A 13314-nucleotide genomic window follows, 5' to 3' on the forward strand; every position below is an offset into this window, starting at 1 on the left:
ATATGATTACCTTTTTTCCTAGTTTGATTTGATGTGGGAATGGATCTCAAGTTTTTGCTTTTCATGTCCTTTGAAGTTTTCTTTTCAAGAGTAGAAAACGTCTTGAATGGGGAACTGGGTTTGCCATAGCCTGAGCTCCTAAGTGATGCATATAGTGCACTCTGGGGTTTTCTCTTAAGTAAAGGAAGGGCACTTCCAGTCTCCTTGTATGGCACCTGTTTACCAGTTACAGCCTCTTCCTCTCCAGAGCTGAGCTGAGATCTGTAAGTCTATGCACAAGTACAAACTTCAACTATAGTTGTAAACATTTAACAGATGGCAAAACCATAATGATTACTAAAAAACAATTTACAGAAGACAAATCCCTATGTTAAAATTCTCTAAGTCTAATTCATCAGAATTTTAGTATTTTGAAGCACATCTTCAAAGTCAGTACTAAAATAAGCAAAATAATAAACAATCAGCTTGCAGAAAGCAAGATGTGTAATTTACTAGTATGAACATGGAGGAGAGCAGGGATGAGCACATTTTGAAATGACATAAAATCTTAACTCTTTTCTCTAGCTTTCTCAAGATGAATGTTTATTAACACCCTGCTTTAACTACAAGCTCTGGAGATGATTTATAATAAATGTGTAACTCAAAATTATAAAATAAAATAGAATATTGGAATCATGGAAACCATCAATCAGAACAGATCAAGAACAGAGAAAAAAGGAACAGTGAAATAAAAGTTCTCAACAGTTGAGAACAGCATTTATATAAAATGCCAACTCACATAGTAGGTGCAGAATACAGACCTACTTGGGAAAACTGAGTAAAAAGCACTAGAATGGTGAATAAATTTTATTTTCTTATACTACTCAAATCCTAGACTATGTTTACGTAAAAAAGTGAAAAATAGAAAAGATGACTTCTAAAAGAAAGCTAATGTTATAGTGGAAATTTCCAATTTGGGGACTGCAAGGTGTTATAATAAATATTGTTCACAAACATACAGGATCTATATGGAGATTAGTGTCTAATTAATTGCATTAGCTTAAGAAATAATACTTACAGACAATATTTATATAACATAATTTAACAAAATGTCAAATCTATTTAGGTCATAAACACTTACTTTATTTAATTTGTCATCCTGAGGTAATAATGTAGGAGCAACAGATATCTTTTTCTTCAAAATATCAAGGTACATTTTATCTATATGTTCTTCCATAGTATTTACTCTTGGACAGCTACTTTCTATACATTTGTTTGTTGTCATTTGTAAAACCACATTCTCTTGAGTTTTGTCAAAAAATTGGTTCCCAATTTGTGGCTCTTGAGATATAACATTTGGGTTCATATTCAGGGGTGAAGGGCTAACAATTTCAGTTTCTTTTCTATCAGCCAATTTCTTACAGCTATAAAACAAAACAGTACATAGATAATGAACCCTATATGACTCCTCAAATATCAGTTTTATTAATACAATGCACACACACATAATATACATATAAATATATTTGTATTATTAACATATGATATTTAATGTATTTAATATTTGGAACTATTCAAATTAGGTCATTAATGTCAAATATATTATTTACAATTCTGGCCGAAAGTATATTCATTCACATGGTATCATATAATTGCTTTAAATTTTAGATAATTCTAATGCAGTACAATACGAGGGATGACATGAATGACTGTGAGACCTACATCAAAGCAACGCCAAACCAAGCAAGACTGAGACTGCTTCTGTGCTAGAAAAAAATATAAATTTCTAAGTGGACTTTTGGTAGTATTTTTTTATCAATAATATTTTATAAAGTCAACATGCATTTGAGGCAGGAAAAATAATTTATTCATTTCTAGAAGAAACTAAAGAAGTAACTGTTATTTATGTTAATGAGGCATGGGGTGTAAATATTAAAAACCATAAATTTCATCACAGTATAGAAAAACTTTAAAGTAGAACAGGAACATCACTAAGATTTTGAAATAAATCATTTCTGTGGTTTAAAACACCTAAATGCAATAGAACATTTCAGACAACTGGATCTTAAAACTGTGGGAATCTCTTAAGGAAACATCCTAAATGTGGTTAAATATCAGCATATTCTGGGAGTTCCAAAAAATATAGTCATTGCTGCTTTCAAACTAATAATGGTCAATTAGATAATTTAATTTTATAATTTATAAAATGAGATTAAAAAAATTAATAGGTTACCATTTCCATAAAAGTAAGGTAGAATGGCTTTTTGGTAATTGTTAGAAGCCTTAAAGTAGCTAGAATCATTAGAAAATAAAATAATTCTTTCACTCTTTGTGGTCGCAGAACCTGACTAGATGCTCATCAAAACTTGCCTGTGCCAGTTAAACTGCATTTCCTCCCTGCCTCAAATCTGGATGGGTCCGTTTTCTAGTCCTTCCCTTTAGAATGGGAGTGCTCTGGTGACAAGAACCTAAGATACGTGTTGTTGGCTTAATGGCTGGGTTTTGGACAAGGCAGCATACGAACCAGAGGCCAGAGGGAGGCAGTGCACATGTCACAGTGGCAAACATTTGTTAAACTGTCACCTGCAATAGTTTATGAGGCAGACCACATGGCTACAGAGTCTGGGGTATCAAGGAGAAATGGCAGGAGAGAACAGCAAGTTCTTAAGTGCCAGCTACTATTAGCTACTTTTGGCAATTTACGATAAGAAAGATGAGCTCACAATAGAGTGGGCCAGTCCGAGAGAAGCAATCAAAGGGAACAGAGAGTCTAGAAACTCAGGGTTTCTTAGGTTCACTCTGTGTCTAGGTTTAAACAGTAAGATTTGGCATTGAAAAATGCTATGAAAAAGCAAGATTTCATAAGACTTCTTGTTTGAAAAGAGTGATTCAGTTCCTAGGCAAAGGTCATATTAAAGGTGTCATCTTCGCACTTAAGGTTGTTATTCCAACACCAGCCAGACAGCTGCAATTAAACTGAGAGAAAATAACAGAGGGACAAGAAAGCAAAGACAGAAAGCAGGTTTAAAACACCTTTGTCTAGCAAAAAGTTGTAACTGCAGTTGTTGGCACATGGGACTTAACTTTTTGAAGGAACTGTAATGACAAAGAAACCACAACCCTACTTAAAAAAAAAAGCCAGAGACTTGTTCAGGAACTTTAACCCACCAGCGAGTAGGAAGTGACCAAAAGGAGGGCATCCTCCAAGATGGGCACGCCCACCCCCAAAAGCCCACTCCGGCTGCAGCCAAGGGTGACAAAATGCAAGACAAATCTGTCCCGGAGCTATACAGCTAGGTGCTATGTGGACAATGTATTATAAGGCAGCTCCTTCTTAAGAGCAGAATAATGGCCTGATTATGGAAAATTCCCAACTTCAAAGTAGGAGGTCTTTATAAGGTCTTTCCAGTGGATTCTGAAGTTGCATTACTGACTGCATAAGGAAACCAAAATCAAAAGTTTCCTCAGAACTTCCCTTTCTGAATGGGAGTATTTGTTGCATTTCACATCATTGGGTGTGGGGGAGGAAGTCACTGCACAGCAGACAATGAGGAGCTAAATCAAGCCTGATGGAGAGGACTGTGCTTCACCTGGCAATCCTGGCCATTCACATGGACACAGCCCTGAATGGGACTTTGGGTTGTTTGCTTTGGGGATGGGATGAGGGGGTCTTTGTATGAAAAGAGTGAAATGCATACTTGGCTATTAGAAAGGTAGATTCTATAAAGGCTGGCTAGATGCCTAACAAACTCGTATTTCACTTTTCTTTCTGAGCACGTAAGCAAACCCCATTTTCCAGCCCTCTTGGACCTTGTTATCTGGACATACTGGTTCTTGTCAATAGAATATGAGCTGCAGGGATACAAATGATTCTGTGCTGAGGCAGCTAAAAGGAAATATTCTAAGTCATTTTTTTTTCTTTTTTTTATCAACTGGTTGGTTGAGACCATAACAACCTTAAAACCATGTGTCGATGATCGAAGTAGTCTAGGTCCCTAAATGATGGTGGAACAGAGTCCCTCCCCAGCCCCACAGACACACATATGATATGAGCAAGAAATAACTTTCTGATGATGTTAAGCTTCTGAAATTTCAACGGTTATTTGTTATAGTAGCTAGGATTGCCTACCCTACAGTTTACTAAAGAGTATTTGGATGTGTGTACTAAAGTTTATACTACTGACATTTCTATAATTATTGTTATGTCTTTAAGGTAAGTATTCTGGTTTTCAACTTCTTAACACAAGCATAAAAAACTATATTTAGAGTTCACATTACTAGCATGGTTCCACCTATGCCCACAAACACACACGATGGGTAAAGAGAATCTCTTCAGTTACACTACCAGAACCCTAAACAGCAATCCTAAGTGGGCATAACCTGCCCCTTATAAATGCCAACGAGCACTGGAGGCCAGCAGAACAGCAGACTTAGCATTCAAGTGGGTGGGCTTTAGAGTAAGCTTCGCTGCATCATTTTCTCTCAACCAGCACAAATGCAGAAACAGGGCAAGCAACACTCCAAGTGATGCACACGATGGGGATATGGTACTAGTAGGGCCTCAAAATGTGTCTGTTGAAAACACAAACGAATGAATGAATATGTGAAAGGATGATAGGCTTTTGACAGAAATATTTCAAGGAGATCAGAGAACTGACAATATATGTGATTCACAACACAGATTTCTCTGGTTTTAGCCATGTCATCTTGAGCAATTTATTTAACTTCTTTAAGCTTTATTTTTCTTATCTATGAAATGGGGATAGGATAATGATGGAATACACTTCAGGGAGCTATTCTAAGATGAAATGAAATCTAATATGGAAAGCACTTTGTACAGTAACTCGCCTACTATAAAATGTGATAAAAATGGTAGCTATCATCATCTGGTTCTGGAGAGAGCTCCACCGCTGGACTGGTTCACTTCACTTTCATCACTTGAGTAACAGAGATAAAGATGCCAGAGGGTCACATGAGATAACGGATGTGATACCCTAAGCATTACACATATGTAAAACTGTCTTACGACAAAGTTGTTGTGAGGTGCTACTCTGTGTGCTGGAGAATAACAGCAAGGTCCCACAGGTTTCCTTTAAAGGGCACTGGAGCGGGAGCATTTCCAAGAAGCCCATTACTCTTGTGACCAAAGACTCACCTTGTGAGCTACTGGCTGGTCTGTGACTAAGTGTAAAATGAGCTGGTTTATAAAGAAGGAAATCTATGACTCATATACAGAAGAAAATTCATGTTCCCTCTCACTGTTCAAATCAACTATCCAAGATATGTAAAGCTGAAAGGATTTTGTTTTTCAGTGAAAAGCTTTAAGACTACTTAATGGTAGCAACTTTTTTGGTAGCATCAGCCTTTTGTTTTAATTTTAGCATTAGAAGAATTTTGATGAACTAAGTGAGGACTAATAAAGAAAGCAGTGACTCACAGGTAGACTCATACAAGCTTCCCATTTATTAATCATTCACTAGGAATGATTAACTAGAACAAATGACTCTAAAATTTTTCAGTGACAAGGCAATAAACAAACAAACTGTACAATTCATTCCAAAAAACTCATACCTGACAGGTTGTAAGTCAAAACCACTGACTCCAAAGGAATTTATTTTCATAGGTTTCATCAGCTCCTCTACTGTGGGCAGATCTAAGAGGGGAAAAAAGTTAGAACAGCAACCAAAAATGTTTTGTAAATTGCTAAATTTTATGTCACCACCAAAATTACATTTTCTGATTGACACACTTAGCAAAATGTCATTAATAATAAGCCCCGTTTCCCACTGTAAACTTGCTTGTACCAAAAAAGAAAAAAAACCTCCTTTGATGTTTACATTTGAAATGCATATGCGTATGTACTTGATAGATCTATACCATTTATGTATGGAATATCTAAATATTAAATGTATGTATATGGGTGTATCCACACACTATCTCTTTCTCTGTTCTCTGTTCAAAAAGTAACTCTGTTCAAAAAGTAACTTCGGTACATGTACATGGAAAAGGGTAAAAAAATTGAAAACACTTAAGTGATTTCTTCATTTGGTCAAGGCAATTGGAGGAATAATTGAAATTTTATCCCATGTTTAACTTCACAGTTAAAACAATGATTCCAGATTTCATTTGAACCCTTTAAATAAATTCCGAGATGAGAAACAATCATTACAGAAACTGTATTTAAATTACACTACACTGGAAACTGTTCAGAGAGAGTCTCAATAAATCAACTTTTACCAGATTCTGTAGTAGAGATGTGTTTAGGGGACTCTCTATCTTCCTGAGGATGATCTTTCACTGAGCTCTTGGCGTTCTCCCCTGCACTGCTCCCAAGTCCTTCCTCCCCTGCGTCCCCCCAGAATGGGCTAGATGGTAATAGGCCTGATGCAAAGCTTCAATGTCACTGCTGCTTCGCCCACAAGAAACAGCTGTTGAAATATAAATGTGATCTACAGCATAATCACACAAATACATGAGAAATGTAAAACTCTAATATTATCCCTTAATCTGTTAGGAATGGTAAACAAGGCAATAGGACAAGGCTGATATAAATACAAACATTGGTAATACGCAGCATAGCCTACCAGTATGACATCACAGCAGGCTCAGTGTGTCAAGAGCCTGACCTGACAAGGTAACTATAAAATCTAACCCCAGGAGTTATTGCCGTCTCTTCCTACTACGCTTAATCAACCCCTCTACGTGGGACAAAACGTCCTAAATCTCCCAAACTGACATAATCTTCCAAGAACTCTCTCTCCCTTACCATTATCACTCACACTCTCTTTCCCTTCCTATCTTTCTCTCTCTCTCTCTCTGCTTTCCTGTGCCACACAGCATCTTGTAGTCTGCATTTCTCCAGCTGAAATTCACTCCTCTAACTTTACGATCCAATTTCTTCTTCTCTTCAGCCCTGCAGAGACATCTGACACTGCCCCCTACCTGGGGCTCTTCCTTCTGCACACGTTCTTCTCCTTGTTCTTCCCACTACTGTTTCTCCACCTTTTATGGTCAGTGACTGATCTCAGGGCTCCACCTTTAGCCCCCTCCTAAAAAGCTCTCATTTACTTTGTTTTTGGCCAGGCTAATTTCAACAAGACCCTTAGCTTAACTATTACCCATGTGCTCATGACTCCCAAATCTGTCTTTTGTCCTTTTTTCTGAATATTAAACTTTCTAACAGACATTTAGATTGTTAAGGAAATCATATTTAACATATCCCCAATTGAATTAATTATATTCCCCAACAAAACCTGCTCTCCAGTACCTCGTTTTGGCTGATGGCATCACTATTCACCCAGTCAGCCAGATAAGAAGGCTGATGCCATGGTTACTTCACTCACCCCTCCTTCCCTATTGAGCTCCTCTGCTACATACCAACTGATAAATAAATTCTGGAAAAAAGAATTCAAATAACCTAATGACAATAATGATTTAAGATTTTTATGAGTTATTTTCTTACTCATTTTGTACCTTTCATTACTAACAGTGGAATTTTCAGAATTAGAGAAAAGAATACAAGAGTCATAGAAAAGTGGAAAAAAAGAACAGAAACAGGGTGACCAGCCTACTTTTCTCTTGATACCCACGGTCAATTTTAGTGCTTAAAATATAATACACATCCTCCTCTTCCTCTGTATAAGTTGTAACTTGCACAGTATACACTTCTGAGAGGATATTTCCAACTCTAAACATAAGAGGTCGCCAAGTGCCACATATAAGACTGTGTTTAAGAATGCTTTGCAATGGGATATCCTTCTATCTAATGTTTCAGGTTACCACTGCTATTTGAAGCACACCCAATAAATATGATTTCCTTAAATAAATTAAAAACAAAAAAGTAGGGACACTGTTAGAGAAGAATCACTAAGACTTAGGTGGCAGGGATTTTCAGTAGGATCTGAGGAAGAAGATCTTGCCTGCTAAGGTGAGCCTGACTTTCCCCCTAAACCATCCATCAGACCCAGAGGAGCATGACTGAGGGAGAAAATTAATCTTTATGAAAAAAGAAAAAAGGCACAAGGTGTTTTTTTCTCCTCTACAGAAATAGCACAATACTTAAGTATCTGCTGAGTATATAAAAAATATGACACGTAAATGGCATAGCAGTACTGAATGATTATACTTAATTTAACAGGTGTGAGGTGTCAAGAAGAGGTCCTAGGCTTAAAGCAACAGTAAACACTCAGAAAAAGAAATGACCTAAAAGTTAGAAATTAGAAATGGAAGACAGAGAGGTATGAAGGGCTGTTCAGAATAGAGCAGGGGAAGTACTTTTCTCTTGAATCATGAATCCAAACTGATATTAAAAATAATTCCAAGGTCATATGAGTTAATTTTTTTCATGCATTTTATGAAAAGGGCTAACTTTTCTGCCTTTTAAATTAAAAAAGAAAGACCCACTGTGGTCAAGAATAAATTACTAGGGGGAGCAAGGCCTGAAGTGGGCTATCAGTTAGGAGGCTCCTACAATAGCCCAGGGAAGAGATAATGGCGGCTGAGACCAAGGCGGTGCCGGGAGAGGGGCTGAGGGGCGCTCAGATTCTCAGCATGAGGAATTAACAAGGTCTGCAATGATTAGATGCTGGGTGTGAGAGAAAGAGAAGAAAAAAGGGGGACTCCATGGGTTTGGGCCTGAGCAACTAGAAGGGTGACAGTGCTTTCAGCAGAGGAGATGGTGGTCAAGTAAGGAGTGGGGAGATGAAGAGGGCAGATTTGGACACCCCTGTAGAGGGGAGGAGGAAAGTACAAATCAGGTGTCCTTGAAGCCCAGTGAAGAAAGCATGTGAGGGAGAAAGAAGTGGAGGGACTGACTCTGCTAAGGGCTGCTAGTGGGTCAGCTAAGATGGAAACTGAGCACTGGATTTAGCACCATGGAAATCATTTGCACCATTCATTACTGAAGCTCTCAGGCACTGTACCATGCATGAAAAAATTCAGGTTCTGGGGTGTGGAAGAAGCTGGAAGGAAAAGCAAGCTCTTAACTCCAGTTTCTGCTGCTGTGTGGGGAGTCAGAGCAGTAAGTTGCACCCAGACTAAAAGGCATCATGTTACTGATACCAGCAGGCTCCTCTTAGTGAAGACAGACAGGTAGCAGCTGGGAGTTCAGAAGGAGGATTCCTCATTCGTAGCCAATTAATGGGCTCCTGGAATATGTAATGAAAACAAACAAGCCAAAGTAGTTCAGAAGCAAAGCAAAGTAGTATTTGGAGAGGCGACAGCAGCAGTGGTTTTATGAAGGTGTCAGAGATCTAATCACCGCCATTTCCAGTAAAAAGCAATTAAGAATAATTACCAAGTTCCCTTAGGGAAGAGACTCTGCTTCCTAGCTATACCCTAGCGCTGTCACAAAGTAGATGCACAATAAATATCTGCTTGTTGGCTGGCTGACTGTCATGCATGGTACCTGTTATCTCATTTAATATTCACAACACCCTGTGATATAATAGTCCCAAGAGGAGACATACCAATTAAAAAAAGAAGACAGGACTCTATGTAATTATTTTATATATTACTGCAAGTCAAGATTTTTCCACTTTAGGAAGTTGAAATATATCAAATCTTGTTTTGCAGAGCCAAGGGTCTAGTCATGGAACAATACTGTCACCCTGACTGTTCTAGTCATAGAGCCAAAGTTCAAAATGGTACTTGCCCATGAGATAAATGGAAATATGCAAAGGCTAGCTCTGGCCCTCATTTTTATAGTTACCAACCTTTCCAAAATAATAAAGTACAAAAAATTTCATAAATATTATTTTAAAAAGATGATCTTTGATAATGCATCATCTGAACCTGTTTAATACTAGAAGAAACATGGTAAAAAACAAAACCAAACAAAACAACCCACTGATCTTTTTCACTCCTTAAACTGATTTGAAGATTTTCAAATAAATTTTTGAAATACTAGATAAATTTAATACCCCACAATCAAGAAGTATTTATACTGTATGCCTTCAGGTTTTTAATTATAATTTGTACTATTAACAGAGGACTGGTATAAATAATAAGAACCATACCGTTGCTACTGCTGGTTGAATCTTAACAATATATGCAGCACTATACATGATCTCAATCGACCAAACCAAGATCTTGTTATAAAGCGGCTTAGAGGCACTAATTGTCCAATGTTACACAGCTGATAACGGGCCAGGCTGGGAATATAAACACAAGGCTACACAACAATAAAATCATATGCTACTATCTTCCAGTAACTGACTCATCAAATTATTTCCGAGTCAAGAATATTTAAGAAATAAGACCAAAACACTGTAGTTTAATATTACTGCTTGGATAATCTTAATAGAATTTTTATTTTCAGTAATACATTTTTTTATTTCTGAGTTTTTCTTATAACCTACAGCAGTAATATTCATAGTGTGTTTTACAAACAAACACATTTTCAGAGAAATTCATGGGTTCTACAGATGTTTGGAATTTCATTTAAAATTATCCTTTAAAACATAAGAACTATAATAAAAATTAATCTGTACATGCAAATGTGCCATGTATGTAACTGTAATATTTTGAAGGCCACTGGAGTGGTAACTTTTGTCGCCTACTTTGTTTACATGTGTATCCTAGAATAAAGTTTCTCTGGCCATCCTGTACATATATGAACTTCCTTCATGGGTCTACAAGATCTACACTGGTCTTTTGGAAGAATTCGTGTCTGCTTATCAAAATTGTATAAGTGGACTGACTATCATGGCACATATGTTTCATGTATATAAATAAACAGCAGTAAGACAGAGGAACATGTGCTCAGCACATGCTTCCATCGTGGCAGAACATTCTACTGGGTAATAACAAGTAAGGGAGTAACATGTATTGATGGGAAATTCTGTTGTCATTTTTTCACTTTCATATTTGTATTTTAATATACAAGTGGATGAAATAAGATAGTGGTGACTCTTAGAATGGCAGTGACTAGAAAGAGGAAATCTGAGCGGGCTTTGTGGTTTCAGTCATGTTTTGTTTTTTTGATCTGATTGCCGGTTACATGAGTGTGTCAGTATTTGAAAGTTCATCAACTTGCACTGTTATGATACACTAACTTTTATATAGGCATATTACACTTCAATAAAAAGTACAAAGAAGTAAAAAATAAAATGCAAGCAGATGTTTGGAGTTGATTAGTGATTTATCATTTCTATTGCTCTTTTTTCCCAAGTGTCTGGATGGGTTTAATTGAGGCTTGCAAAGCAAGCTAATTAAGAAGTTCCATGTGCAAGTATTTGTGCAGTAACCCAATAATATTTTTATACTATACTACAATAACAAAATATAAAAACATATTGGAAGTCTGATGATGATATAAGAATATAACAAATGCCTGTAATTTCTGATTTCAAAAATTCAAAAATTTCAAAAGACCATTATTGTTCTAACTTTATAAGTAAATATTACAAATGTAAACCTGTTTATACCAAAAAATACCATTTTTATCTACACACAGAGTATACTACATGAGATTTCATTTGGAAATAAGTATTCCACCTACTGCTTTAGAAAAAATTCTGAAAAAACAATCTTAAAGACCTTTACAACTTTAAGTGTAGATGGTCCTAGGCATTTCAGAATTTGGAGATGTGATCTAGCTTTTTCCTACACACAGGAAACTATGGAAAATTAAAGTAAGTCCAAAGTCTCATTTCTCCTGCACATGGCAATTTTAACTGAAGACTTTGGAGGGCCATAGAAAATTAGTTACTATTTCCCTATGGAGCTATACTTCTTATCAACAGCATTTATTCATTTATTAATAAGTATTTACTTGTAAACACACTTGACTTGGCTTACTAGCATTAAGTGTCACCATTAATAAATTAATCAATTAATAGAGAACAGCCAGTTTTTCACTTTTACCTGTTCCTGTCATTTCATTATCAGTTATTTCTGGCAGGGCTTTTTTGGCTTAGTTGTTGCTCTATCCTGTTCATCAAGGTTGACCTCTGCAACAGAGTCTAATGAATCCAGCAGCTCCACTGGAACAACATAAAAAAATATATATTAGGAATATAGAGAACTTTGTATAGTTCCTTTAATGGAACATTTTAATTATATGCATGCTGTATAAAAACAAAGAAATATTTACATGTAAAGAATATGTGATCATGTATCTTTCACAAGCATGCCTTTCTTAAGTACAAGAGATCAGACTTACATCAACATACATTATCTGTGCTTGTATATAGGTCTAATGTACATTTAGGTGTAGAAGGCAAAGGGGATGAGGAAAGTAACAGAAAGAAATATTTTTCCCCCCAGCTTTATTAAAGTACAGTTGACAACTAAAAATTGTAATTTTTACAATTGTAATTGTACAATTTGATGATTCAATATATGTATACATTGTGAATACATGTATTTACCACAGTCAAGCTAATATATCCATTACCTTATATATATATAGTTATCTTTTGTGTGCGTGCTGTGAGAATACTTAAGATATCCCCCTCAGCAAACTCAAGTATACAATATTTTTAGCTATAGTCACATTGTTAGACCTCTAGAACTTACTTATTTTACATAACTGAAACTCTGTACCCCTTAACCAACATCTTACCATATTCTCCTCACCCAGCCTCTGGTAACCATTATTCTGCTCTGTTTCTATGAGCTTAACATTTTTAGATTCCACACATACATGATCTGTATCTCACTTATTTCATTTAGCATGATGTCATCCATAATATATTATGTATGTTACATTTTCTTTATTCATCCATTGATGGATATTAGGTTGTATCTATACTTTGGCTATTATAATGCTGCAATGAACATGGGAGTACAGATTATCTTTGAAATATACCCAAAGGTGGGACTGCTGAATAATAAGGTACTTCCATTTTTTTTTCCAGAAACCTCCATACCATTATCCACAGGGGCTCCACCAATCTATATTCTCACCAACACTGTACACAAGTTCCCTTGTCTCCACATCCTCACCAAAACTTATCTTTCCTTTCTGATGATAGTCCTTCTAAGTGTGAAGTGATATCTTTTTGTATTTCTCTGATGATTAGTGAAATTTAGCATCTTTTCATATACCTATTGGCCATTTGCATGTCTTCTTTTGAGGAATGTTTATTCAGGTCATTTGCTCACTTTCAATCAATCTGGGTTTTTTTTTTTTTGCTCTTGAGCTGCATGAGTTCTGTGAATTTTGGATATTAACCCCTTACCTATTATATGGTTTACAAATATTCTCTCTCATTCATTCCATAGGTTGCCTTTTTTAGTCTGTTGTTTCTTTTGTTATGCAGAAGCATTTTAGTTTGATGCAATCCCATTTGTGTATTTTTGCTTTTGTTGCCTGTATTTATAGGACCATAT

General features: G+C 36.2%; 1 protein-coding gene across 1 annotated transcript in view; it reads right to left on the reverse strand.

The window, feature by feature from the left end:
• Nucleotides 1-13314, reverse strand: part of LOC140845876 (centrosomal protein of 162 kDa-like) — a 90418-nt gene that overhangs the window by 49505 nt on the left and 27599 nt on the right. The window contains 7 exon segments of the mRNA XM_073221022.1: nucleotides 11-269; nucleotides 1121-1403; nucleotides 5551-5632; nucleotides 6217-6336; nucleotides 6339-6407; nucleotides 11845-11887; nucleotides 11890-11963. Coding sequence (XP_073077123.1) covers nucleotides 11-269; nucleotides 1121-1403; nucleotides 5551-5632; nucleotides 6217-6336; nucleotides 6339-6407; nucleotides 11845-11887; nucleotides 11890-11963 — 930 coding nt within the window.

Source organism: Manis javanica, chromosome 13 (genome assembly GCF_040802235.1).
Source record: "Manis javanica isolate MJ-LG chromosome 13, MJ_LKY, whole genome shotgun sequence".
NCBI classification, from domain to species: Eukaryota; Metazoa; Chordata; class Mammalia; order Pholidota; family Manidae; genus Manis; species Manis javanica.